Below are 25,054 nucleotides of genomic sequence, written 5' to 3' on the forward strand. Positions count from 1 at the left end.
GGAGAGGCAACACAAAAGTAAGATATACAGACAGACAAAAGGTTCTCACTTTAAGTGGGAGTAGGAAAGGAAACTAGCAAAAGATGAAATTTTAGGTGAATTCTAAAAGAAGTCAAAGAAGCTAGGAGGTAGAGATAATAAGGGAGAGCATAACAAGCATGGGGGACAGCCAGTGAAAATGCATTTAGGAAATACTATCTTGTGTGAACAGCAAGAAAGGTAGTATCACTGGATCTCAGAGAATGTGGAGAGTAACATAAAATATGAATGGAAAGGTGGGAAGAGCTTTAAAATATAGAGGATTTTAAATTTGATTCTGGAGGTAATCATCAACTTGGAAAAATACAGAACCACTTTTTAACTTGAAATCTGGTCAGGAGGGCTTACACCAAGGTGGTGATGATGTTAGAGGGAAGAAAGAGACATCTAAGAGAGATGTTGAAATAGAATCCCCAGGAGTTAGCAACATATTGGTTATGGAATTGGTGTGGTGAGAGAATGAAGCAGCAATTTTGGATAACTTGGTGAATAATGATACTCAAAAGGGAAGTTGTGAAGAGGGAAGAATGTTGAAGGAATGAGTTCAGTTTGGGATATGTTGAGTTTAAGATGTTTATAGGATATCCATTTTGTTTTGTCTGATAGGAAATTGGGGATATGAGACTAGAGATCTGGATGAAATAATCTGAGAAATATTTTCATAGAGATGAAAACTGAATATCTTGAGCCTTTTGAAACCACAAAGTGAAATAATAAGAAAAGAGAAGGTTCAGGACAGAGCATTTGGAAAATTTGTGGTTAGCAAGCATAATCTGGATGATGATCCAGAAAAAAACAAAGCAAAACTATAGAAGGAATATAGATAGGAGGAGGACCAGGACAAAACAATATCATGAAAACCTAGAAAGAAGAGAATATCAAGGAGGAGGTGATCAATAGTAGCTGTAAAGAGGTCAAGAAATATGAGGATTGAGAAAATGCTATTATATTTGGAAATTAAGTCAACTGGAGAAAGCAGTCACAGTTGAGGTAAGAGGTCAGAAGTCAGACAGTAGAAAATTAAGAAAGAATGAGAGAAAAGGAAATTAAAGCATTCGTTGTAGACAACCAAATGGAGGAGAGATAAAATATAACTAAAGTGTAGATAAATTAAATGAAGATTTTTTTTTAATTAGAGAGGGGATGGCAGCTAGATGGTTCAGTGGATAGAACACTGGGCCTAGAATCAAGAAAACCTGAGGTTGTGTGATCCTGAATAAGTCACTTAATCCCTATTTGGCTCAACTACTTATCTGTAAAATGTGGACATAATAATGAAGAAAATGGCAAACCACTCCAATATCTTTGCCAAGAAAACTCTACAGACTATGTCCATAGGGTCACATAGAGTTGGATATGACTGAACAATAAGAACAACAAAAAGAGAGATGAATGTGTTCGTAGACAGCATAGGGAAAGATTGAAATTTAGTGAGTGTTGGGATGATGGAGGAGGCAAGCTACTTAACAAGAGAGGATAGAGTGGCTATTGCAGCAATTCAATGATGCAGGACAATTTTGAGGGGACTTATGAGAAAGTACGCTATCCACATCCAGAGAAAGAACTGAGGGAGTAGAAACAGAAGAAAAACAACTGCTGGATCACATGGTTTGATGGGGATCTGATGGAGACTCTAAACCAGGGGTCCCCAAACTTTTTACACGGGGGCCATTTCACTGTCCCTCAGACTGTTGGAGGACTGGACTATAAAAACCTAAGCCTAACTCTAACCCTAACCCTAACCCTAACCCTAATCGGGAAGCAATATACTCAGTATGGAATCCCCTACCCCAGATCACTGCTCACCATGCTGATGTCTTCCATTGTGCAACCACATAATCCTTTGTGAGGTGAATCACATAATCCTTTGTGTGGCGCCTCATTCTAAATGTCACGGGAACGATTTTGTCACCAGAAGTAGTACTGTATGTGAGTGACGCATCGCTTTGAGGTGCTGCCATATACAGTGCTCCTCTCACTGACTACCAATGAAAGAGGTGCCCCTTCTGGAAGTGTGGTGGGGGCTGGATACATGGCCTCAGGGGGCCCCATATGGTCTTTGGACTGTAGTTTGGGGACCCCTTCTCAAAATGATAACCCTAGTTCAAATATTAATAAAATGGAAATAGGTTTTGATCAACGACACATGTAAAATTCAGTGGAATGGCTATGGGAGGGGGAATGGAGGAGAGGAGGGAAAGAACATGAATCATGTACATGGAAAAATCTTCTAAATTAATTAATTAAAAATACACTTAAAAAAGATTAAATGACTTGTCTAGGGTCACACAGCTAAGAAAAAAGAGAGGATAGAGTGGGATCAGTGGTAAACAGATGAATTTGCTTTGACAAGGAAAAGGGCTACCTCTTAGTATGACATAGGAGTGAAGGAGGAAGATAGTGATACAAGGCATCTAAGTGATAAGATATAAAGAGGAGGGGAAAAGAAGGAACTCCCTGTGAATGGTTCATTTTTTTCAATGAAATATGCTCAGGAGTCTCAGTTGAGAGGATAGGGTATGGGGACCTAGAGGGTCTTAGGAAGGATGAAAAGGCTAAGGGAAAATCTGGAAGTGGCAGCATGGAGCAAGAAGCATTATATTTCTCCCACCACAATTAGTGACTTAGTGGGTAATAGTGAAAGTGCAAACAATGTAAAATGGTTGGCCAAGGATGTCACCTCTGTAGGAGAGAGTCAAGTTTCATTGAGTGTAATTAGATGGGAAGAGATTTAAGATAACAGCAATTTTATCACTGTACTGTGTGGTACTCTAGAGAAGCGAAGGGTACTCTAGAGAGTCCAATGGAAGGAATAAATAAGCCTGGAGTGAGATTTTTGGGGGAGATTGGATTGAAGAGGATGAGAAAGAAGAGCAGGCAGTTGGGAATAAGTATGGAATTTGTGCAGTGTCAACTAGGGATTCAGAATCACTGTTAGGATAGGAGTAGTCTAATCATTGAGGAATGAGTTCAGACATATTATGATCCACTGGGGGTTAAGGCAGACAGTGTGGAGGCTGGACATTACAGAGGATGATCCAGTGGTGAAAAATGAACAGTGGGGCTGGACCTTCCCACTATTTGTCTTAAAGCAGCTCATTATATTTTACGCTAGCTCTAATTATTCTTTCTTGCATAAATTATATATATCTGGGTTTCTATAACTTTCACTTATTGCTTCTAGTTATGACATCCATAGTCATATTGCATGACTATGCAATATGACTTATCCAATGCATGTGATAGGATACAGTCAATCAGTCTCAACAGAAGATGCTCTCTTTACATGTGAGCAATGAATTCAAGAGTCCTTCTCTCCAATCTTTATAGATATTGGAGCAGTTAACAATATTTGGAATGCCCCTTCCCAGGAAGGCTGAGTTGCTCCATTACACTGGAAGTTCTTTATATACACCTTGTCTCCTGGGTTCAGGTCATGAAGTGAAAAGTCTAGTGGTACTGCAGCTCAGAATTCATGAAGTTCATGCAGTTTGTGATGTAATTCCCAAATATAGGAAGCAATAGTAGTATCTCCCCCTAATAGTGATGTATATGCAGGGGAGAAAGGCTTAGCCTGTAGAGGCCAATGTCCAAAAAGCATCTCAAATGGTGAGATGTATAGTCTTGCCTAGGCCTGCTTATAAGACAACATAGGGTCAGAGGGAGAATTTCAGGCCATTTTAAATGTGTTTCAGTGCATAATTTTCCAATCATAGTTTTAAGTTCTCTGTTTATTCTTTCAACTTGGCCTGAGCTCTGAGGACAATATGGTACATGAAATTTTGGAGTTATCCCCAAGCAAGAATATATTTGATTTAGGACAGAAACAGTAAAATGACTTCCTCTATCTGAATCAACACATGCTGCAGGCCAAAGCGAGGAATAATCTCTTTTAAAAGCACCTTAGCAACAAAAGACACTGTGTCTTGGGCTGCAGGAAATACTTCTGGCCATCTGGTCAGATCTACTATGACTAGACAAAATATATAATGTCAAGCCTTTGGCATTGTTATGAAATATAAATGTAGGTGCTCAAAAGGTATGTAATCCAGAGGACACCCACCAAAGACTTTGCCATGAAAGGCATGTTGATTATATGCTTGACCGGTAGAGCAGGCTGTACACACTTTAGAGGCTATAGTAGTTATACCAGGAGCTATCCATACTCTCTTGACAGAGTCCATGATTCCCTGGGTACCAAAGTGACCATTACTATGAATAGATTGTCAAATTTGGTGATAGAAACTTCTAAGGAGCAGGAGTTTTTTCCTTCAGATGACACCCATACTCCATTAGTCTGTTTTGCTTTGGATTTTTGCTTCCATTTTTCCACTTTATTTTCATTATAGGAAAGTGATAAATTTAAGTCATCACTGATTATTAATGTTAAAATTAATTCAGGCCTTTCTATGGCTGCTAGCTTTGCAGTGGCATCTGCTCGATCATTTCCCCTAGAAACAAGGTCAGTGCCACCTGTATGGGCAAAGCAATGAACTATAGCTAGGGCTTCAGGCAGCTGGGGAGGAGAAAGAACTTCATTAAAAATTTCTGCATTAGCTATAGATTTTCCAACTGAGGTTAAAAATTATCTCTGGAGCCATAACATCCCAACTGAGTGACAAATGCCAAAAGCATATCTAGAATCTGTATAAATTGTTGCATTTTTATCCTTGGGAATTACACAGGTGTGTTTCAGAGCTATGAGTTCTTCACCTTGATTGCTAATATTAGAGGGCAGTGAAGCTGACCACTCAGTGGCAAATTCTGTGACTACAGCAGCTCCAGTGTAGGAATGCCATCCCTCATAAAAGAGGAACCATCAGTAAATAAGATCAGATATGGGTTGTCTAGGGGAGTGTCCAAGAGATTATCTCAAGGCTTTTCTGCCATGGACACTAGTGTTTCACAACTGTGTAATGGTTCTCCCGAAGTTGGTAAATCTGAAAGCAAGGTGGCAGGATTAAGAGTTGTATAGCATTTCAAGGTAATGTTTTCACTATTTAACAAGGTTATTTCATACCTTGTAATTCATTGATTGGAGAATGCCTGTGTTCTATGCCTTAGCAACAATGCTTCTACCTCATATGGGCACATAATTGTTAATGGGCATCCCAATACTAGATCAACAGTTTTGTCACTTTTTTGTCAGTAGTAAGGCTGTAGCAGCTACTCCTCTAAGACATGGTGGTGCTCCTGATGCTACTGGGTCCAGTTGGGCAGAATAATAAGCAACTGGGATCTGAGAAGGTCCCAAAGTCTGAATTAAAACACCTGAAGCTACCCCTCTTCGCTCATACACGTAGAAAGTAAATGGCTTGTTGTAATCTTGGATGCCTAGAGCAGAGGCAGACAGTATAGCCTGTTTTAGATCTGATATAGATGACAGGTATTCTGGCTCTAATTTAAGTGGTTCAGGGACCAAATCCCTTCTTAGTGCTATAAGGGTTTAATAATTTCCACATAGCAAGGAATCCATTGTCTACAAAACTCTGTTGCTCCTAAAATCGCTCTCAACTGTTTCTTAGTGGTAGGAGTGCTTAAATTTTGAATATTTTCAATTTGTTGGGGAGAAAGAGTGGGTATCCTCAGTCAGGATGAACCCCAAATAGTTTATTTTAGGGAGACACCACTGAACTAAAGTTCTTTAGTTCAGTTCTTTGAGATTTTATGCCCTCTTTTGTGTAGTTCCAAAAGAAGGTGTTTACTGTCTTCCTGACATTCTTCTGCATCTGTTGAAGCCAAGAGTAGATCATCTAGATATTTGATTAATTTACTGCTTTTAAATGTTATATTATCTGTGTCTTGGCTCAAAATTTGTGCAAATAAACTCAGGCTTTCCACAATCCTTGTGGCAGATGACTCCATGTAAACTGAGATACCTTCCAGATCTAAGCAAAGATATGTCTTTAGTTCTCATGTATGGGTATGGAAAAAAAGGCTGAACACAAGTCCACTACTGTAAAGTATGTCACTTTGCTAGGAATAGAAGATATAATTGTATGTATGTTGGAAACTTCAGAGTGTCTCTTTATAAGATGATTCTTCATAGCCCTCAAATCCTGTAAGAATCTATAGAAGTGCTTGCCATCGGGCCCTATTTTTGGTTTTTTAATGGACAGGAAGAGTGTGTTGTATTCAGATTTAAAAGGGATTATTATTCCCTGGTAAATTAATGAGTTAATTACTGGGGTAATATACTAAATTGCCTCTTTTGATAGGGGATACTGAGGAATGGAAGGAGGTGGGCTAGAATTAATTTTTATCTGCACAGGAACAGCTGACTTAAGTAAGCCTACATCGGAAGAAGATGTGGTCCAAAGAGCCTCCAGTATATCTGCAGGTATTACAAAGGTGGGATGCTCTTTGCTCTCCTGACTCTGAGAGAAGAACAGGAAGTAATTTATTTTATTTTATTTTATTTTATTTTATTTTAATTAATTAATTTTATTTTATTTCATTTCATTTCATTGTTTTTCCATTTTAATAAGTTTATTTAGCCAATTTAGAACATTTTTCCAATTTGCTGGGATTTCTGATTCATCGTTTACTGATCCCTCCCCCTCTGTTCCGTTCTCTGTATAGAAGCTATCTATTGTAATTCCTTTCTTCTTTTTCTGTTGTTTGCTCATATCCACCCCTTCTTTGCTCTCCATATTTGTCTGTCCTCTTGATCCTCTCATTTTTTTGGTTTTGGGGGCTTCTGTCAGTCTCCCCTCTTGGAGCTTTGACAGACTATCTCTCATGCAGTCTCTGGGGGAGGGTTGTTGGGGGTTTGAGCTTCCCTGTCCTCTGGAGGCTTTTTATTGGATTAAAGTCCAGCAGTCAATGAGGGAGGGGGTGAAGCCTGGACTTCCCTGAGTTCTGAAGACTTCTGATGCGATTAAGTTCAGCTTTCTTGGGCTGGGTATGCTCTGAGGCCAACACCTCCTGTAAGGCTGAAGCAAATATGGAGGATCTCCACAGCTCTGGCTAGGCTACCAGCTCTATGTTCCCTCTCTAGCTCCTTCCCTGCCATCTGTGTTCGACGCTCTGAGATTGGCACAGCCCTGCCAACAAGGACCACCCTAGAGACCAGCACCATTGCCCGCCCAGAATTTCCCACTGCCTCTGGAGTTTCAGAACTCTAAGTGGGGTGGGAGGGGTCCTGGGATCTTCCTTCTTTCTTCCCCTTAAACAGGAATGTTCTCCAATTCTGGCTTGTGGGGTGGGGTGTACCTTTTGAATTTAGTCCAGCAGGAGGGTTCCTTGGTTCTGTCTTGTTGTTAGGTTTGATTTTCAGTCCCCTAGGAGTATTCATTTTCTGATTGGTAAGGAAGGGTATTCAGAGGTCTGAACTTCTGCTCCTTCTAGGCAGCCATCTTGACTCCCTACAGGAAGAAATTTTAAAGATTCCTCAGGTACTTCCAATGATAAGGAACCATCTGGAGAGCAAATTATTGTGGCTCTGAGTTTGCATAGAAGGTCCCTCTGCAGCAAATTTAACAGGGATTCAAGCATCAAAAGGGAAGAATGTCGTACTTCTAGGGGTCCTACAGACACTATTCTAGGGGAAAGCTTTTTAACTCTTTGGGGTATCCCTGACACTCCCATTAAATTCTCTGAGCCAATGGAATAGCAATGTAAATCAGGTGTACTCTTTAATACACACCTTGAAGCTCCAGTGTCCAAAAGACAATCATAATAGGTATTATCCACCTTTAAGGCAATATGGGGCTCATCAGTATGGGGCGGGCAGTGGATAGGGACAATAGGTAGTAGAACATCAGGGTCCAGAAAATCAAAGTTTGTATCCTCTGATTTCTGTACCCTAGCCCCCCAGTATTTTAGCACCCCGAGTATTTTTTGAATGAGCACCACTTAAGTTATATTGTTGTGGAGTCATTTGGTTTGAGTTATCATTTTCCCAATATCTATTCCTATAATTATCATTCCTAAAGTTGTGGTTTCTATTATCATTATTATCATTATTTCTATAATTATCATTTCTGTAGTTGTTATTAAACTGAATATTCCTTCAGATTCCCTTGAATAAAGTTCTACACTCTATCATTATGTGACCCTTCTTCTCACAGAATTGACAGGTAATGGATTGATAATTAGATTCCTGGAGAGGGACAAGTGCCATTGGTTGAGTATCATGCCCTCTTTCTAGTTTAGCAGTCTTATCTGTTAAATATGTCAATTGTTTGACAAATTTCTCCATGAGATCATTATTCTCTTCCTCCTTTTCTTTGTTTCCCTTTGAAATATATAGAGCCATTTTTTGCAATTCTTCAAGGTCCATCTGTGGTTATCTTGGGCAATGTGTTCTAAAATAATCCCTAATCACTTTGCAAGAGTTATTGACAAAGTGCCTTCTAATTTGTCTTATGTAATTTTCTTTAGAAAGGTCAAAATCCAGGTATTGACTCCTGAACTCAATTATTCTGTCCATGAATCTGGAAGGTGTCTCTTCCTCATTTTGCTTAATTCTTTCAAATTCTGTCCACTTATCTGTACTGTCTGCACACTCTCTCATGGCTGTTAGGATGGCCTCCCTACAATGGTATAGTTATCAATAATCCTCATTGTTGTTATAGTTGCATTCTGGATTCTGAGATGGCCAGGATGCTATAATATGCCCCTGGGTTTTATTGACATGAGAAATTATTTTATTTTTCTCTTGTTCAGTTAAAAAAGTCTGTAGCAAGTTTTCAACGTCTTTGTAAGATGGATTATACTGAAAAAAATATGACTGTCATCTTTTTCATTACCAGAAAAGTATCTTGTTCATATGTGGGAACATTTCATGTGAATTCATTTATTTCTTGGAGAATAAATGGTATATTGTGCCTTAGAGTGACCACATCCCCACTGAGTCCTATTTCAGGTACTTTTCTTAGAGTAAAAAGACCTCCAGTTGAATTTGGTACTTGTGGGTCAGTTTGACTAGAATGAGTTTCTTTAGGAGGACAAGATTTCCTTTTGGTTGGAATTGGCTTTGGGGTAGGAAGACATTTCCTTGGGGCTGGGATTGGTTTGGGGGTATGAAAAAGAACAGGAGAAACTGGGGTTTCAGAAGTTTTATTTTCAGGAGAAAGGTCTTGGAGATTAAATTCAGTCAAGATTTGCAGACCATGAGAGAACAAGTCTGTTAGCTCAGCTAGAGGAGAGGTATTTTCCATCTCCATTTCAGGGGGGAAGGGAATTTCCTCATTTAGAGGTTCAGAAACAGGTTTGTCAGGTTCAGACATGTTTTAGTGGAGTTAATATTTGCCAATTGATCCTCTAAGAGGCATTTTTAAATCATCAGATTGGTTTAGCATGTTCTCCTGTATATTTGCTTCAAATTTTTGCATGTTTTCCTGTATTTTAGTTTCAGATTTTTGCAGGTTTTCCTGCATTTTAGCATCAGATTTTTTACAATTTAGCATTTCTTATCACAGTACTTAGGAGTATAAAAATGAAATTACCTAATAACAGAAGAAATTGGAGGTATTCTGAAAATTTTAATGTCCCTAATTCTTCAGCCACCATACAAATGTCATAGAATGTAGTATTCATCTATATCTATATCTATATCTATATCTATATCTATATCTATATCTATATCTATATCTATATCTATATCTATATCTATATCTATATCTATATCTATATCTATATCTATATCTATATCCCTATCTCTATCTCTATATCTATATCTATAACTAATATTAGTTATTTTCCTAGTGGGCCTCACAGGTTTTTTTTTAACTCCTCACTTAATTTTTAAACTAGAGACACATGGGGAGCAGGACAAGACCTAAACTTCCTCCAGGTTTCTCTCAGTGGTAATGAAGAGTAATCTAGGCAGTATTGTGAGTGAGGGTTGCCTAATTGGGTTGTTTGTTCCCTAAGGAAAGGGGATTCATATGTAAACAGCTTCCCCAGTCCTGCTGCTTTTATATTTTTTAAAAAATGGCTGTGTTCAATTCAAATTAAGGAGAAAAGAGGAAAAAAAATTTATAGTCACCTGATCTCGCAGCTGTGTTTCAAACTGCTTAAAAAGCTGACTTGAGGAAGTAATAAAAAGAGAAAGGAAAGAGCTTTCACAGAAATTTGAGGGTCCTGGTCATACCCTTTATGCATTATCCAGACTCTAATGATAATTTTAGGCTCGTGACCTAATTTAAATTAATTTGGTCATCAGAGAAAATCCCAAATAAAATACCCAAGTCAGTTTGGAAATTTAGGGTGATTTTAATTAATATAGAGGGAAGGAATTAAGGAGAAGAGAGTGAAAGAGGTTAGGATTTCTCCCACCTGGCCTGTGCCAGGGGAAGTTCAAAGACCTCTGTCACGAAGTCTTTGAAGAAGATTAGAGGCTTTTCTTAGAGGAAAGTGTTTTGGAAGGTAAAGGAGAAAAGAATAAGCCTAAACTCCAAGAGAGCTCAGTGAAGATGCCTCACCTGAACTAGGCTACTAAGCTTCTCCCAGTATAGTATCAAGGAAAACTCACCACCAACCCCAGACAATAGCTGCCACCATGCCAAGATGCCAAAATGCTCAGCAAGCTGCTACCAGAGCCACCTCTCTGGGGAAAGAGTGTGGAGAGAGGAAATGACGTGAAATAATAGACAGTTTTTACACCATTTTCCTGCATCTCACATGTACCAATAATAGCTTAAGCTTGACTTAGGACATCCCAGGGGTCTATCAGTTGTTTCTGATTTGTCATTTGCTAGCACATGTCTGTCATAGGCCATCCTCCTAAATACTTAATTTTTAAGTATGGGTATAGACATTCCCGTTTTTGTTAGACTAATTAGGGTGAAGTAATCTAAAGTTCACAGAGGATAAGGACCTACTTGTATAAAAATATGTACAGCAGTCTTTTTTGTGGTGACAAAGAACTAGAAATTGAGGGGACATGCATCAATTTGAGAATGGTTGAATAAATTATGGTATATGATTATAAAGGAGTACTAATACACAAAATGAAATGATGATCATCACAAAAAACAAACAAACAACAAAAAAAAAACCCTCATTCACCTTTCATATCTATCTTTCACCCAGCTCTTGACTCCAAGAAGTTGTAATATGCTTAGCCACCATATTTCAGTAAAACCATCTTGGCAGTTGGGCACAACATTTTGGTTGAAGGTAACCAACAGGCCTCAAACCCATTAGTGAATCAGCAGGAGATCTACCCCAATTGTGAAGATTTCTACAGGCAAAAAAAGAAGACAAGAACAATTTGTTCTAATAGCCCTGAAAGTGACTGAAGCAGGGGCTGTAGAGGGATTAGAGCTCGGTCAGAAATCAGAGAAGTCAGTGTCATCCACTGCATTTAATCCTAGGCAATTACCAGTCATTTTAATTCCTGTCTTGTCACTGGATTTAGATGATTCTGGAAGAGAGCGAGGTTGATGACTTTGGAAAACTCCAATTCATTAATATAGTCCAAGATTTTACTCTGGGATGTCATTAGTCCTTTTAAAAAATGAAAGGTGAACAAGAAGCAATTGTTATATTTTAAAAAGGGCTCACATACATACATGCAGCTCATTTTGTCCCTGCACTATCACCAAAGCAGACTTTAAAAAATATTAACTTCTGTCTTAGAATCCATACTAAGAACAGGTTCCAAGGCAGAAGAGCAATACAGTTAGGCAATTGGAGTTAAGTGACTTGCCCAGAGTCACATAGCTAGAAAGTGTCTGAGGCCAGATTAAATCTAGGACCTCCCATCTCCAGATTTGACTCTAGCTGTCCCTGAATGAATCTTTCTTACAAGCTGAGATTTCCATCTAAGTTTTGTGTTTATTTCAATCTGATTTCACCAGCATAGAAATGATGAAGGAAGAAGGGACCATGCGATTTGCTCCAGCTCACAAACTTTCCTTAGGGATGTTTCTGGTAATTAATAAAACAGCAATTTTGTCAGTTAAAATAGACATCACCTCTTAATTACCCACTAACTACTCCATTCTGTTGCTTAATTTTTCTAACCACAGGTAACCAAATGATAAGCAAAATATCTAAGCCATAAAGAAAGATAGGTTGTGTGTGTGTGTGTGTGTGTGTGTGTGTGGTCCCACAACAAAGCCAGACCCCTAGTCATGACCAGAGTTCCTTAAGCACTGCGAAAGACCTTCCTTTATATCCCAAAGAATTAGACAACTTTCATACCAGTACAAAAATATTACAAAATAGTCATACTCCTCAAAGAATAGAGATACCCAGAAACAATATTTATTGTTTAGGTCAAATAGAAAGTACACCTTATTTGGTAAACAAAATCTTTTGACCTTGACTTAAGATTCACTTGATGGAAAGGAAGAAAGCAGTGATGCCTAGGCTAAGAGTGGGTGGTGATGAGTGGTACCAGGTTCTGAACTAAAGGTCAGGCATCCTGATGTATAATGGATCACACGTTAAGGTGCCTGATATAGCAACATTGATGTGTGAGGCTGGCACTAAGGTCTTGAAAAGCAGTAATTTCCTTAATTCAAAACCTTAATACTTATACCAGAATATTCACAAAAGCCTGCTAAATTCATGACTTATGCTAACTATCTTAGAATTAAAATTATGATTATCTTAAGACTACTGATAACATTAAAATCTAATCTTCATATAAGGGGGTAGGGGGAGTTTTCTCTCATAGTTCCCAAATCCATATCCCCATCAGCCACATGCCAATTGCATATAGGATTTCATCTTCTTAGTTCTTGTTTACATAAAAGCAAGAACTTGTGAGGTAGTGTTCAGGAGGATAACCACCTACAAAGTTACTAATATCCTGAAAGTATTAGTAAACTCCTCTCTTGGGAACCAGATTGCAATTAGCAGTGTAAGTTAGGTCAGTAATTCCTGAGGGGCCTCTGATTGATGATGACCCCATACTGAGAGGGAAGCCAGTCCCTCTGTCAGGAATAAGGGTCAGAGAATGAAATATATATCGTATAGCAAGTGCTGCAGCAAAATTGGTGCAGGTAGGGATTTCCCCACCCAGAATGCTATGATTTAAAGGCACATATCATATAACACCAAACATATTCCTGGGAAAAACTGAAAGGAAAAAAGGATAAGGACATTAGAAGAAAAAGAAACTATAAAAAGAGAGTAAAAAGAAACATGAAACCCTGAGAACTTTACCTACTGTGTCATCAGCTTGGACATAAATAGACCTCCCTAGCTTTGTGTTACTGTGAGACAGCAGGTGACAGATGGAATTAATAAAAATATCAAAATTATAGTCAGAGGTCATGATAGTGAAAACAAAGAGGCAAAGTTGCTAACAGATAGATGTATGGAAATTGAACCAGCCACAGGAACACTGAATGTAGTTAACTCCATTTTCTGAGATTTCCTAGTGCAGATTTCAGAATCAATGTCAGTTTTCAGAGACTAAGTTGAGTTAAAGAAATTATTATTTTGCAACTAAGCTAGAATGCTAACTCCTGTTCATTACTATATAGAATACATATTCTGCATTTATTTGCTTTTATTTTCCTTGAGGGAAAGAAACCAAACACATTTGAAATAAGTATAATTCAGATCTTTCCATTGAGATCTGGGGGATAGGGACATAAGCCAAGTAAAATATCTATTAAGCAGTCTTTGAATCATCCATGATGGCTCAAAATCTTTGGTAATGGGACACAGTTTACACATCAATAAGGAGAAATATAAAATGCCATTGGTGAAGAAGGAAAAGACCTCCTAATCATTATGATCCCCCCCAGCTGTTAATACATTGCCCTCAAATTACTTTATCTGAATTTCATATATACTTACTTCATGTATAAAATGTGCACATTTTAACTCTCTCAATAGAATCTAACCTCATTGAGGGCAGAGTTTTGATTTTTTTTTTTTGACGTTTAAAGAGAATACATTTTAATAATGTTCCAACAGTTAAAAAAAAAACTTAACCAATCACCTTAACTTTATACATCACCTTGTGCATGTGGAATGCTATACCTAAATATATTTTGGTAACATTTTGTTTCATTTACCACTGCTTAGAGGAAGACTTAGTAATAACTTCCATTTACTAGAAACTGAGGAAGTCTTTAATTCTTTGGTAGAGCCTACTGAACAGGCAGACTAACTGATGGATTTTATTTAAGGAAAGGGAAAAGATCTGCAAAAAGAAAATACAAGTCATTTAATTCCAAAGACTTTCATTGATGGAAAAGAAGAATATCGACATTTATCACCCTTCTGGCTGTCGATGAAGCTTATTACCTTGTTATATAAATTGTTCAGGGAAAGATTAGTGAGGTTAAGGAGTCTGAATAGCTCACACAGTGTTGTAAAAATTACAACTGGCTGCCTTTTAATAAATAAAGTCATTGTATAGAGTTACATTTACAGAGTGAAAAGTGAATACATAGCACTTCAAGTTCAATTCTGTGGAAGTACCAACAAGTACTAAACCATAACAAGATATACTAGCTATTTTAGAACCTTCCATCATTAGCACCAATTATAAAGATTCAACAAAATTACCTTTATTCCCACAACATCTCAAAACAAACTCCCAAATTCTTAGTGAAGTTTATTAAGTGTAGTTGCAGACTTTAAATATTCACATTGTTTTCTATTTCAGTCTGAAAATAAATTCACCACTTTTTTCTGGACATTCTTTACAAAACCTTATTAAAATTCCTGGTATTATGGTTCCCCATTATACAGTAGCACAGCAACCCTATATTATTTCACATGATAGCTCCTTAGAAGTTCACATCTACTTACAGTTATCACTTTAAGAACAAAAACCTCCCCCGCCCCCATCTCGCACACACCTCAATTCTACACTAGTCCCTGGTTTATGTACCATCGCAAGAATAAGACTGCCATTAAAAAATACTATGTTTCTGGATACAACATTATGCCATAAACAATGATGACTGACATTTAATGGCAACAAATTATTAAACTCACTTGAAAGAAACTTTAAAGCCAACGTGATGTTAATGTATTAGGACACACTGGCTCGACAGGGCTCTCTAGGTGTCCCTATGGGTAGGCTCCTAAATGTCCTAAATTCTGATAAACTGACAAAAGAATTAACAACCATAATCTTTTTCTTAAAAAGTTTAGACCAAATTATATAGCTGCTGATGTAGTTATTGGTAGTTATTGGATTACTTAATAAGCTATAAAATAAAAGATGAGATTAAATTTTCAAATATTTACAATAAACTACAACAGATATTTGAATAAAATTACAATTGCGCATGTACCAGTAGTTTCAGACCAGTTAAAAATCCATGTACATTTAGGGAAAAATTAAGACAGATTTCAGTTAACTGTTTGGTGCTTGCAAAGTTGAATTCAACCCAACTTAAAACACTCAACAACTTAAAGATTGCTTACAAATTTACCACAGGACAAGTTCTCAATATTAGCTGATAAAACAGAATTAGAGTATTGGCTTTTAATTACAACTTTAAAAAAAGTTAAAGCCTGTCATTTGTTCTAGAGTCAAAAGACTGTGCAAACTTTACATCAACAGGAATATGATGAGACGTGCAAACAAATATAAAAATGTATACTAGTGGTTTAATTGGAGACTGATTTTTTTCCCACAGAGCATTCTGATTGTATAAACTATAATCACAAGTACAATGCACAGTCAATGATAGTTTATTGTTGGAATATAAAGGAAAATTGTGATAGCAATAGTTTTACTTTCATTTTTATTGTGACGGCTGCATTCACCTGTAAAAGAAACATGGCATCACACACAACACACTTCTTGGGGAATTCAGAATGTAGATATCATTCTGAAGGCTATGGAACAGTGATCCCTGTTTGCTACTAAAATAACATATGGTGTTAAAGTTAAAAAAAAAACAACTTACTAATTTTTTACTATGTAGGTTTTTATGAATTCTTTAGTTCTCAAATCACATTAATCTACATAACCATTATTAACAGCTCTGTGTCTATATTACTGCATCAAGCCAATAAACATTTAAATGCACTTCACATCAAAAGATTATGTAAACTTTATTTTTATTCCTTTTTTTTCCTTCAGAAAACTAGGGACTATTTCAATGGCCAATCTGGTCATAACAATCCATTAAGACATCAATTCAGTGTCTCACAGATAGGTTTAGGTGACCATCCATGGCATTGGATACCCACTCAGCGGTGAAGTGTCCCATTCAGCGGCTCCCAATAAGGCCTATAGTTAAAGATTAACATGACAAAGTGCCACCCATTTTTCTTTTTTAGATTACTGATGGACTCTGACACAAGATAAAATAAAGTAATTCTGTATATTTTGTTATACTTACAAGCAGCTCCAATCCTGAGTATTTATGGTAATATCTAAACATACAAAAATGTATGTACATTTTTCTCCACTTTCTTGTAAACAGTTGTCAGTATACTGTTTTATCCCTTTATCATTGAAACATGCAAATCATACATACAGCATAAATACACAAAAGAAAACAATGTACACTCATTCAAAAGCTAAGCAACAACAAAAAATAAAACGGTGGCTTCAGGATTCAAATGATAAATAAATCAATGCTTGAGGCATCCTATACACCTAGAAGCAGCCATTCGTTCTACTGTTCTTAGCTGCAACTGTAAAAATACTGAGATTTTTGCACCTTCCATGCTATTACAGTATTTATAACACTATCATATGTGGAGATAAGACTTGTTTACTATAATCTCTTCTTTTCAGAGTGAAGGATAAAGCAGCACTTACATATATTGAAACAATGGCAGCAACAGCTGGTGTTGCCTTTGCTAGATCAGGAAGTTTTCCATTCTAACAATTCTTAAATTAAAAAAGTAAAGGAAAAATTGACCTAAACAACTGATTACATGTTCATTCCTTGGGCACTTAACAGCGAATCCAGCATGTCGAATGTGTCTTTGTAGTCCATATGCTGGCTGTTTGTACTGTACTCGTGATTGGCATCAGGACCGTTGGTCTCCACTGGCTTCTTGTCCAGTTTCACGAGGGTGCTGAGATGTCCGTAGCCCACCTGAACTTTTGGAACTTTTGCTCATTTTGGAGTGGTGGTTGTGAGACGCATCATTGATGTGCAACTTCTTTCTTGCAGCACTGGAACTAGAGGAATTACCACCATCACTACTCAGGCCAACAGGACTCCTCAGAACCGTGGGTGGTATTCCGTCAGTACTATGCTTACTGCCACTACTACTGCTGCCACTATGTGAATGGGAATGCTTGTGGCTGCTACTGTGATGGCGGTTGGAGGAATGTTCCTTGTGCTTTTCTTTGTGGTCTTTACTCACATGTGGGCTTGAATGCTTGCTCTTTCCACTGCCCTCATCAGAAGAGCTGTGTCTTTCCGAGGAAGAAACTTTTATTTTCATTTTCAGTTCTTCTTTACTAGAAATTTTATCAGTGGGGGGAATTGGAATACGCAGTTTAAGTGATCCACTCTTTTCTTTTTTATCCAACATGTATTTTTCCGGTTTCTCTGCATTCGCAATAGGAATTTTCATTTTAATGGGAGAAGTTACAGAACTGCTGCTGGCTGCCTGCAATTGCATGTGCTTTTTGTGGGGCTGCTCTGTTTGGGCAGCTACATAGTGTTCCCTTACATCCAGTTCAAGTGTTTCTAGCTTTCGTTTCTCTCTATATTTATCTAACGACATTTTCTGAGGAACTATTACAGGAGCAGCAGAAACTGGCCCATGGTGTTTGCTGCTTCCTGCCTTGTGAGTATATTCTTGTTTAACTGAAGAATGATCAGACAGTTTGTCAGACCTGTGATGTAATCCTGAATGTAATGGCCCAGCAGGTCCTTGCTGGAAGTTGATGTTGTATTGACTACCAGACATCGGAGCCTCCTGTTTCTGTGAATATATTTGTTCTGTCCTTGTTGGTTCTTGATGCTGAGGCCATTCTTGGTGTGATGCCAAACTGTATGAGGTACTTGGCATTCCTGTGGTTAGTATTGTCAAATTATCAGATGCATGAGTATCTTGAACAGAAATATTTCCTGAATTCAGAGGTACTGGTGCAGGAAATGCTGATGTAGATGGTTTTTGAAAGCTTGCATTTGTAGTCACACCAGTAACACTATCTACTAAAATGGAATTCTGTACCAGAGATGAACCAAGAAGAGCTGTTTCAGACACCTGTCCATCCCCTTTAGGTTTTCTAGCCGCCTGAGTAGCCCTCCAGTTTCGTATCCTCTTCAATCTATTAGGAGTTTTCTCCAAAATTTGTAGGAACTCGTGAGTTAATTCATCTAGTAATTCTAAGGTAACTGATGGATCCACATATTCCCACCAATGCTTTCCATCAGTAGATACAGGAATCTCCCAATTGGACCACTTGCAAGCCAAATGAATGCACACACATGCTATCACTGTTGGTTTATATTGAAGGCAGAAGGTAGTAAGATGTAGACTGTTGGTAGCCATGAAATAGGATGTCTGTGCCAAATCCTTGCTTGCTCTCACTAACTGGGTACATTTCACCACATCTGTATGTGGGTGTTCAATGGTGATCTCAAAACCCAGAGTTTGTAGCATTATAGTTTCAAGTATAACCAGTTCTTGGGTCTGCTGAAGGTATGCTTCACTCTTTGTGTCCAACAGTAGCTCTTGATGAAGACAGGCATGTGCTACTTTGATGACATGTTCAAGTTTTCTTGGCTGTTCTTCTACTTTTGCAGCCAAGAATAATGCAGTAGGTGCTATTATATTTCTGTTAAACTTTGTGAAAGAATGGTGCATATAAAACCTGTGCATGTAAACAATTGCAGTATTTATTGTAAGTTGAGAGACATTGAGACGCTGCCCCATATCTTGGATAAAGTTGGCCGCCTGCTGGCGGTACGAGAGCTCTTTATCCGCCTCCACCCCGCAGCGGCGGCTCGGCGTGTTCTCCAGCTGCTCCCGGCTGAAGAACCAGCGAGAAGAAGCCCCACGGCCCGACGCCATGACACTTCCTCCTCCTCCTCCGGCTCCCCCTAACCCGCCCCCCTCCCACCTCCCCTCCTCCCCGCCAAGGCCGCCCAGAGTTTTGATTTTTATCATTTTATTTAGGCTAACATAGTTTCTGCTATAGTAGACACTGAATGAAATGCTTTTTAATTGGCAGGTGAGTAGAAGTACACAAATGCAAATATATGCATTTAGGATAATAAGGCCATACAATTTTAGAGTTAGCACGAACCTAGAGATTATTGAATTCAATCTTATTAGTTAGATGAATAAATTAAAGCTCAAGGAAGGAATTCCTTGAAGAAACTCTCCTAAGGTCAGACTGAAATCCCAAAAACAATTATCACTTGTATGATTGAAAATATGTTACCCTAAAAAGAACTACATGATCCTTTCAATTATCTTGCCTGAGATTCAGGGGAGAAATTCATCCCCCTACAACCTTTTGCCATTTGGGCCTGACCAGTTTGAGATTCCTAAAACCCATGTTCTCTCTCACTATGGGAGATCCCACAGTGTTGACAATAGGTATTTGAATTTAAGAAAAAAGAATTTTAAAGGATCTGGAAATTTTCAGCCTTTACAGACTCCATTTTTAAAATGAAAGACTCTGTATCTTATTGTGTTTTGCTGATTGTTTTGTTTAAGATTTAATTTTGTTGTTTTAAATTCATATATTAATGTATTCAATACTGTTCTGTTACACTGAATAATTTTAAACTACTATATTTTAACTTTAATTATTATTATTTATTTTTATTATAATGTAATATAATATATATAATATATAAATATAAATAATATAAAGTAATATAATATAATAATATTATATTATTAATTAATTAATTAATTAATATATTAGATATATTCTGTTACCTTTCCCTTATGACTACTGAATAAAATTTTGTAAAATTTTGTAAAAGCCCATAGACAAACATTTTTTTCCATTCTGTATTTGTTAATTTTCATATAGATGATGGATGGACTCAACCTGGCTAACAACCTTTAGAGAATTTAATAAGCTAAGAATTTATTTGTAATGTTAAGGGGTCTTCAGAAATAATTTTAATTAACTAGTGGTTTCTGAATGGATTAGTTTTTTATATTTATATTTTAAAGAATGTTGTATTAAAGGTAGAGAAACAAAGAAATGTTCCTACCAAGGTATTTCTATGAAGCAGGAAGCCAAAAAGAGATCCTTTGAAATTCTTCATTTTAATTTACTTCCACCAGAACAATCTAGATTTCTTGGTGATGTTCTAGATCCCAATAAGTTTTGCTTTGTTTAAAAATATATTTGCCAAGGTTGAAAGATTTGCTACATCTGTAAAAATTGTGACAAATATCTATCAGTTCGTTATTTTTGTTTTTTTTTTTGTCATAGAGCAACTTATATGAAATATGATAGTGGGTTTGTTTGCTATTGTAATTAAATGGGCTATTATAACTCTGGGGATATTTATAATTTTTGAATGTGCATTACATGTTATATTATTGTTCTTTATAAAAAAAAAACTGTTACTTGTGAAAATCATTTGCTTTGCACTCATAGTGGATCATGGCCAGGTATGAAGAGGAAATGGATCTCATTTTTGGTGAGAAACCTTGTATTCTACATTTCCTTAGCTGACACAGTATGTCAATGATTTTAAATTATATATTTTTAATTTTTAAAGTTTTTTTTTATTATTGTTTTTGCTTGCATGTGCAACATACTATTTCAGTTTTATTTTTTCTTTCCTTTTTGTATTTGAAGGACATGTCATCAGTATTGAGATTTTCTTTAAGTTTTTTAATTTTGCAGTAATATAAGTTATAAATATGTTTGCTATAATGTCAATATATACCCCAAAAGCTTTATACTGTAAAAATTATGCCACTTATTGTTTAAAAAATTATGGGACTTTGCTTAATGATTCTGTTTCCAGGAAAAGAGATTACAAAAATTCATATACCTCATAACTCAGCCATGCATCCCTAAGTGATCCCTCTGTTTTTCAACACCCTCTTCACGTGTTATTATTATTTTAAATTGCAAATTTTAAATTCTTTTGAGAGTAATTTTAAGTTAGGAAACATTCTACCTCTCCAAATCCAGAAAATGAACTCTTCTTAGAAGGCACCATGAAGATGCCTTCACAGACCACAAGCTACATCAAGAAGATCCAGAATGAATTTTGGGTGTGGTTGATTGAACTGAAGGTTCATTTAATTTGAATGTATACTCTTATGCCAAAAGGGGACTACCACCTAACTGGCTTTTTGTCAATGCGCCTAGCAATTTTTGATTTTGTTCTCTTTTCCTTTTATCCTGAAATTATTGCAATTTCAAAGTTGGTATATTTATAAGACCCACTGATGAGACTAGTCTTCAGGGGGGAATGTATGATTGAAAATCTGTTACCATAAAAAGAACTACATATTCCAAAAGCCCACTGACTTCCTGTCATTCCTGTTACGTACTTTCTGTAGACAGAGGATAAAAGGTGTGTGCTTTGGAGGCTCCTCCTCTCTGATGTAGAATCAGCAGTGATGGTGGTGAGTGGGTATGGTTAAAAATGGCTAACCAGCCATTGGCACATGGTCTTTATTTTGAATCTTCTTTATTCCTTGATTTCTAAAGATCATTAATACATCTCTTAAAATATAATGTTATTATTGAGATTTAATTTTAACTTTTACACAGTCTCAGACCCTCAGGTTCCTACATATCCAGTATCCAGTATTAGTTTGTAGTCAAAAAACCCTTTAATTCTCTCATAATCCTCAGGCTCCAGGTATAAAGTACTACCTGGTTCTTTCACAGCTAGGAAGGCCCACTATTCTATAGTCAAGTTCTCTGATTCTTCCCAAGAGTAGGCTTCTCAGCTCTTTGTCTTCTCTACTGAATTGAGAATAGGACTGTTGAAATTATTCCACACAGGCTTAGCTTCTTAGTGTTCAGTCCTGTTCTATAGCTCTATTGTGAAATAGAATCCCACAGATCCCATATAGACAATTTAGGTAAATAAATTAAAAAAAAACAAATTTCTCCAAGTCAAGGTAGAAAGTTAGATTTTATTGGAAGAAGGCCAAGTCCTCAAAAAAAAAAAGCATTCTCTTGCATGTATTACATTGTTGGACCTAGGCAAGAGACAATGCCCAGAAGCTGAGACCTGGTTTTTATGACAAAATGAATACTTCCATATAAGATCAAAAGCCATAACATCATATAGACCTTATTTTGGAAACAGTTACCCAATTACAAAGCTGATTGGTTAGTTCATTTTGGAAAGCCCATATTAAGTCTTTTGACTAATGACTTAGTCATGTCAAATGACCATTACCTCTCTCTCTCATCTGATCTGGAGGAAGAGATGACTAATTTCCAAATATATTCCATGCAAACAGTGCATGATGTTCATGCCATATTGGGATATGATATTCAGATAGTCATCATCTTATGAGAAGAGAAAGTACAAACTTAGGGTGGAGTTAGATATCTGGTTAGAAGCAGTTTTATGCTTTAGTTAGAAATCCTTGTAAAAATTATGAATTTTACTGATTGTATTAATATTATAATGGAATTTATACTAATCACTTTAGTATCACAATACTGATTATCTTAAACTTATCACAATCACTAAAATCCAATCAAGTATAAGGGGTAGGGGTCTTTTCCCCCCACATTATCCATCCTCTGATCCAAAGAAAACTGCTACCAGTTTTCTGCTGGATCATTTACCATCTAAAGATGATACAACATTTAACATGATAATGTCAATAGGCACACATTGATTATACATAAATAAGTTTCATTAACAGTATATAGTCCCACAGTCAACATGATCTTGCAGCATTTAATTCTTTCAGATGTCTTCCTTCTTCCAAGTTGATAAATCTGCTCCATCCACCATTTTGGTGGATCCAGTCCATCAACTTAATCTCTGTGTAAGTCACCATCCAGTTCTTAACTAACTGAATCTGTGAACTTGTAGAACCAATACAGCAGGGACCAAATGCAGCGTCGGAATAGAAAAAAATCCCACTATAAAATCCCAGGTGATCCCTTGTTCAAAAATCTCATCTGTGGTGTGATTAAATACTTCTTTGAGTCATGTTGTTATAGGAGAATTCATATTGATCTTCACCAGAGTGCATGGCTAAATGTAGAGAATCTAGTGGGCGTACACCTGCAAAGAAGTTCTCTTCTGGACCCAATAGGTTATCATAACCTTTCTGTTTAAATTTGTAGTTCACAAAATCAGTCATAAGATCAGGGACATCAGTAAGTACTGGAGATGCCTTTGGGAAGATAACCTATTAATATTCATAAAAGTAACAATAAACATTAAATGACATATCTATTTATTTTGAGAGACAAAGGACCATGAGACAGTAAGTGACAAATAACATCACAAATCAAACAATATTACCATATTGACAAAAAGCACAAAAGTGTTGTTGCAAAGTTCCAAAGAAAGAAGGAAAACAATATTGCATACAGGGTAGACCAAAAAAAAAAAAACCTCTTTGATGTTCTAAAGTGCCAGCATTAATCTCAATTCTAGCAGCAGCATATTTTAAGAAATGACAATGATGGCAATCAAGGAGAGATTGAAGTAAAGGGTGCCCTTGATCATCTGTACAAGTTCTAGTTAGTATAGTCCCTCTCCTGACAGCTAAGATACTTCTTCTATAGAATGAATAACAAGCTTCACACGATGGTACATTCTTCCTTTTACTAACTAAACCCATTATATATACAACACTGCACGGAGATGTGATTATTGTAGCTACAGAACTTTTCGGTTATTGATGTTGAAATATTTGCCAAGTAGGTGGTACATAAGTAGCCATATTCAAGGTTGACAAAGGAGTAGATTCAGGTACAGGATCAGTAGGTACAGGGCCAGTTGATTTCCATTCTCTTAGTATCTTGGAGCTCACCATGTACCCATTCCAAGGTATTTGTAAAGCATTTCTAAGGTCCATAGAATTTCCAACAATATTAGATTAGAGTTCAAATAGAACAGTAAATATTCCTCAGGACCTGCAAAATAAACCATGATAGCATACACCATGCTCACACTTAGGATAACAAATAATCAGGGAGTTCCAAATGATCTCTTCCCAAAACTAAAGGCAACAGTAGTAAGCTCAACATAATAGTTAAATCCCAAGTACTATAGGCTCTCCTCAAGGCAGGGTGGGTAGTGGTTGGTTCTTTATCTACAATAGTCTGTACTTCTTGAAAGTAGAGTACTCTGCATGATGTATTGTACTCCTTAAACATTGGAGTATTAAGGGCAGAAAGGACTCTAGCAGGTTTTAACCAAATCCCCATGTGCATATTGAGAGTAGAATTCAGTTTGAATGAGATGTTTGTTATTGCTGTTGTTGCTGAAATTTGCATGTCCAATTCTGCATCTATTTCCAATTTCTTGTTGTTGTTGTTGTTGTTGTTGTTGTTGTTGTTGTTGTTATCCCTCTTCGTAAGACTAGGGAACTATGTCTTAGCGGAGTAACTAGAATGTTGAAAAAGTCAGGTTCCAAAAACTCTAAGGAGGCAAAGTCTGCCTCAAACTCATATAAGATGTACTGTGACAAACAGATCTATACCATTTGGTTGGGAAGTAGAATAGGGTTGAACCTTAAAGAGACAGGTAATTCCCATATGACTGTATGTTGTACATTCCACTGAAAAAAATTTTTTTATATAGACAAAATCACTAGGTTAAAAATGATGTAGTTCAAAAGCAATAGGGCCTGATTGAACAATAGTTTCCATTTGTTGCAATTCCTTTAACCTGTATTGCAATTCCCCATGATACTTGGCAATTGTCATGTCACCCCAAAGCATAAATACATTAACAAAGGGCTTGGCCTTTATAGAGGCAGATAACCAAGTAACATTTCATAAGGAGAAACATGAAAATCGGTAACAAAAGCAGGACCTGGCAGGAAGAATTTCTACCCAATGAGTCAAATGATCAATAATAACCAAGCAATATTTCCATCGAGTAACTTTGGGAATATTTATAAAATCAATTTGTAAAGCTTCAAATGGGAGATAGTCTAGAGGGTGACCACCATATGCAACCTCTCT

General features: G+C 36.9%; 1 protein-coding gene across 1 annotated transcript; it reads right to left on the reverse strand.

The window, feature by feature from the left end:
* Positions 1 to 14,324: 14,324 nt before the first annotated feature.
* LOC100031427 (cyclin-T2-like) lies at positions 14,325 to 19,007 on the reverse strand. Its single transcript, XM_056817448.1, is given in 2 exon segments — positions 14,325 to 17,025; positions 17,027 to 19,007. Coding segments are annotated over 2 exon segments (2,103 nt in total). The 5' UTR covers positions 18,964 to 19,007; the 3' UTR covers positions 14,325 to 16,859.
* Positions 19,008 to 25,054: the final 6,047 nt, after the last annotated feature.

Source organism: Monodelphis domestica, chromosome 2 (assembly GCF_027887165.1).
Source record: "Monodelphis domestica isolate mMonDom1 chromosome 2, mMonDom1.pri, whole genome shotgun sequence".
In the NCBI taxonomy this organism is placed as follows: domain Eukaryota; kingdom Metazoa; phylum Chordata; class Mammalia; order Didelphimorphia; family Didelphidae; genus Monodelphis; species Monodelphis domestica.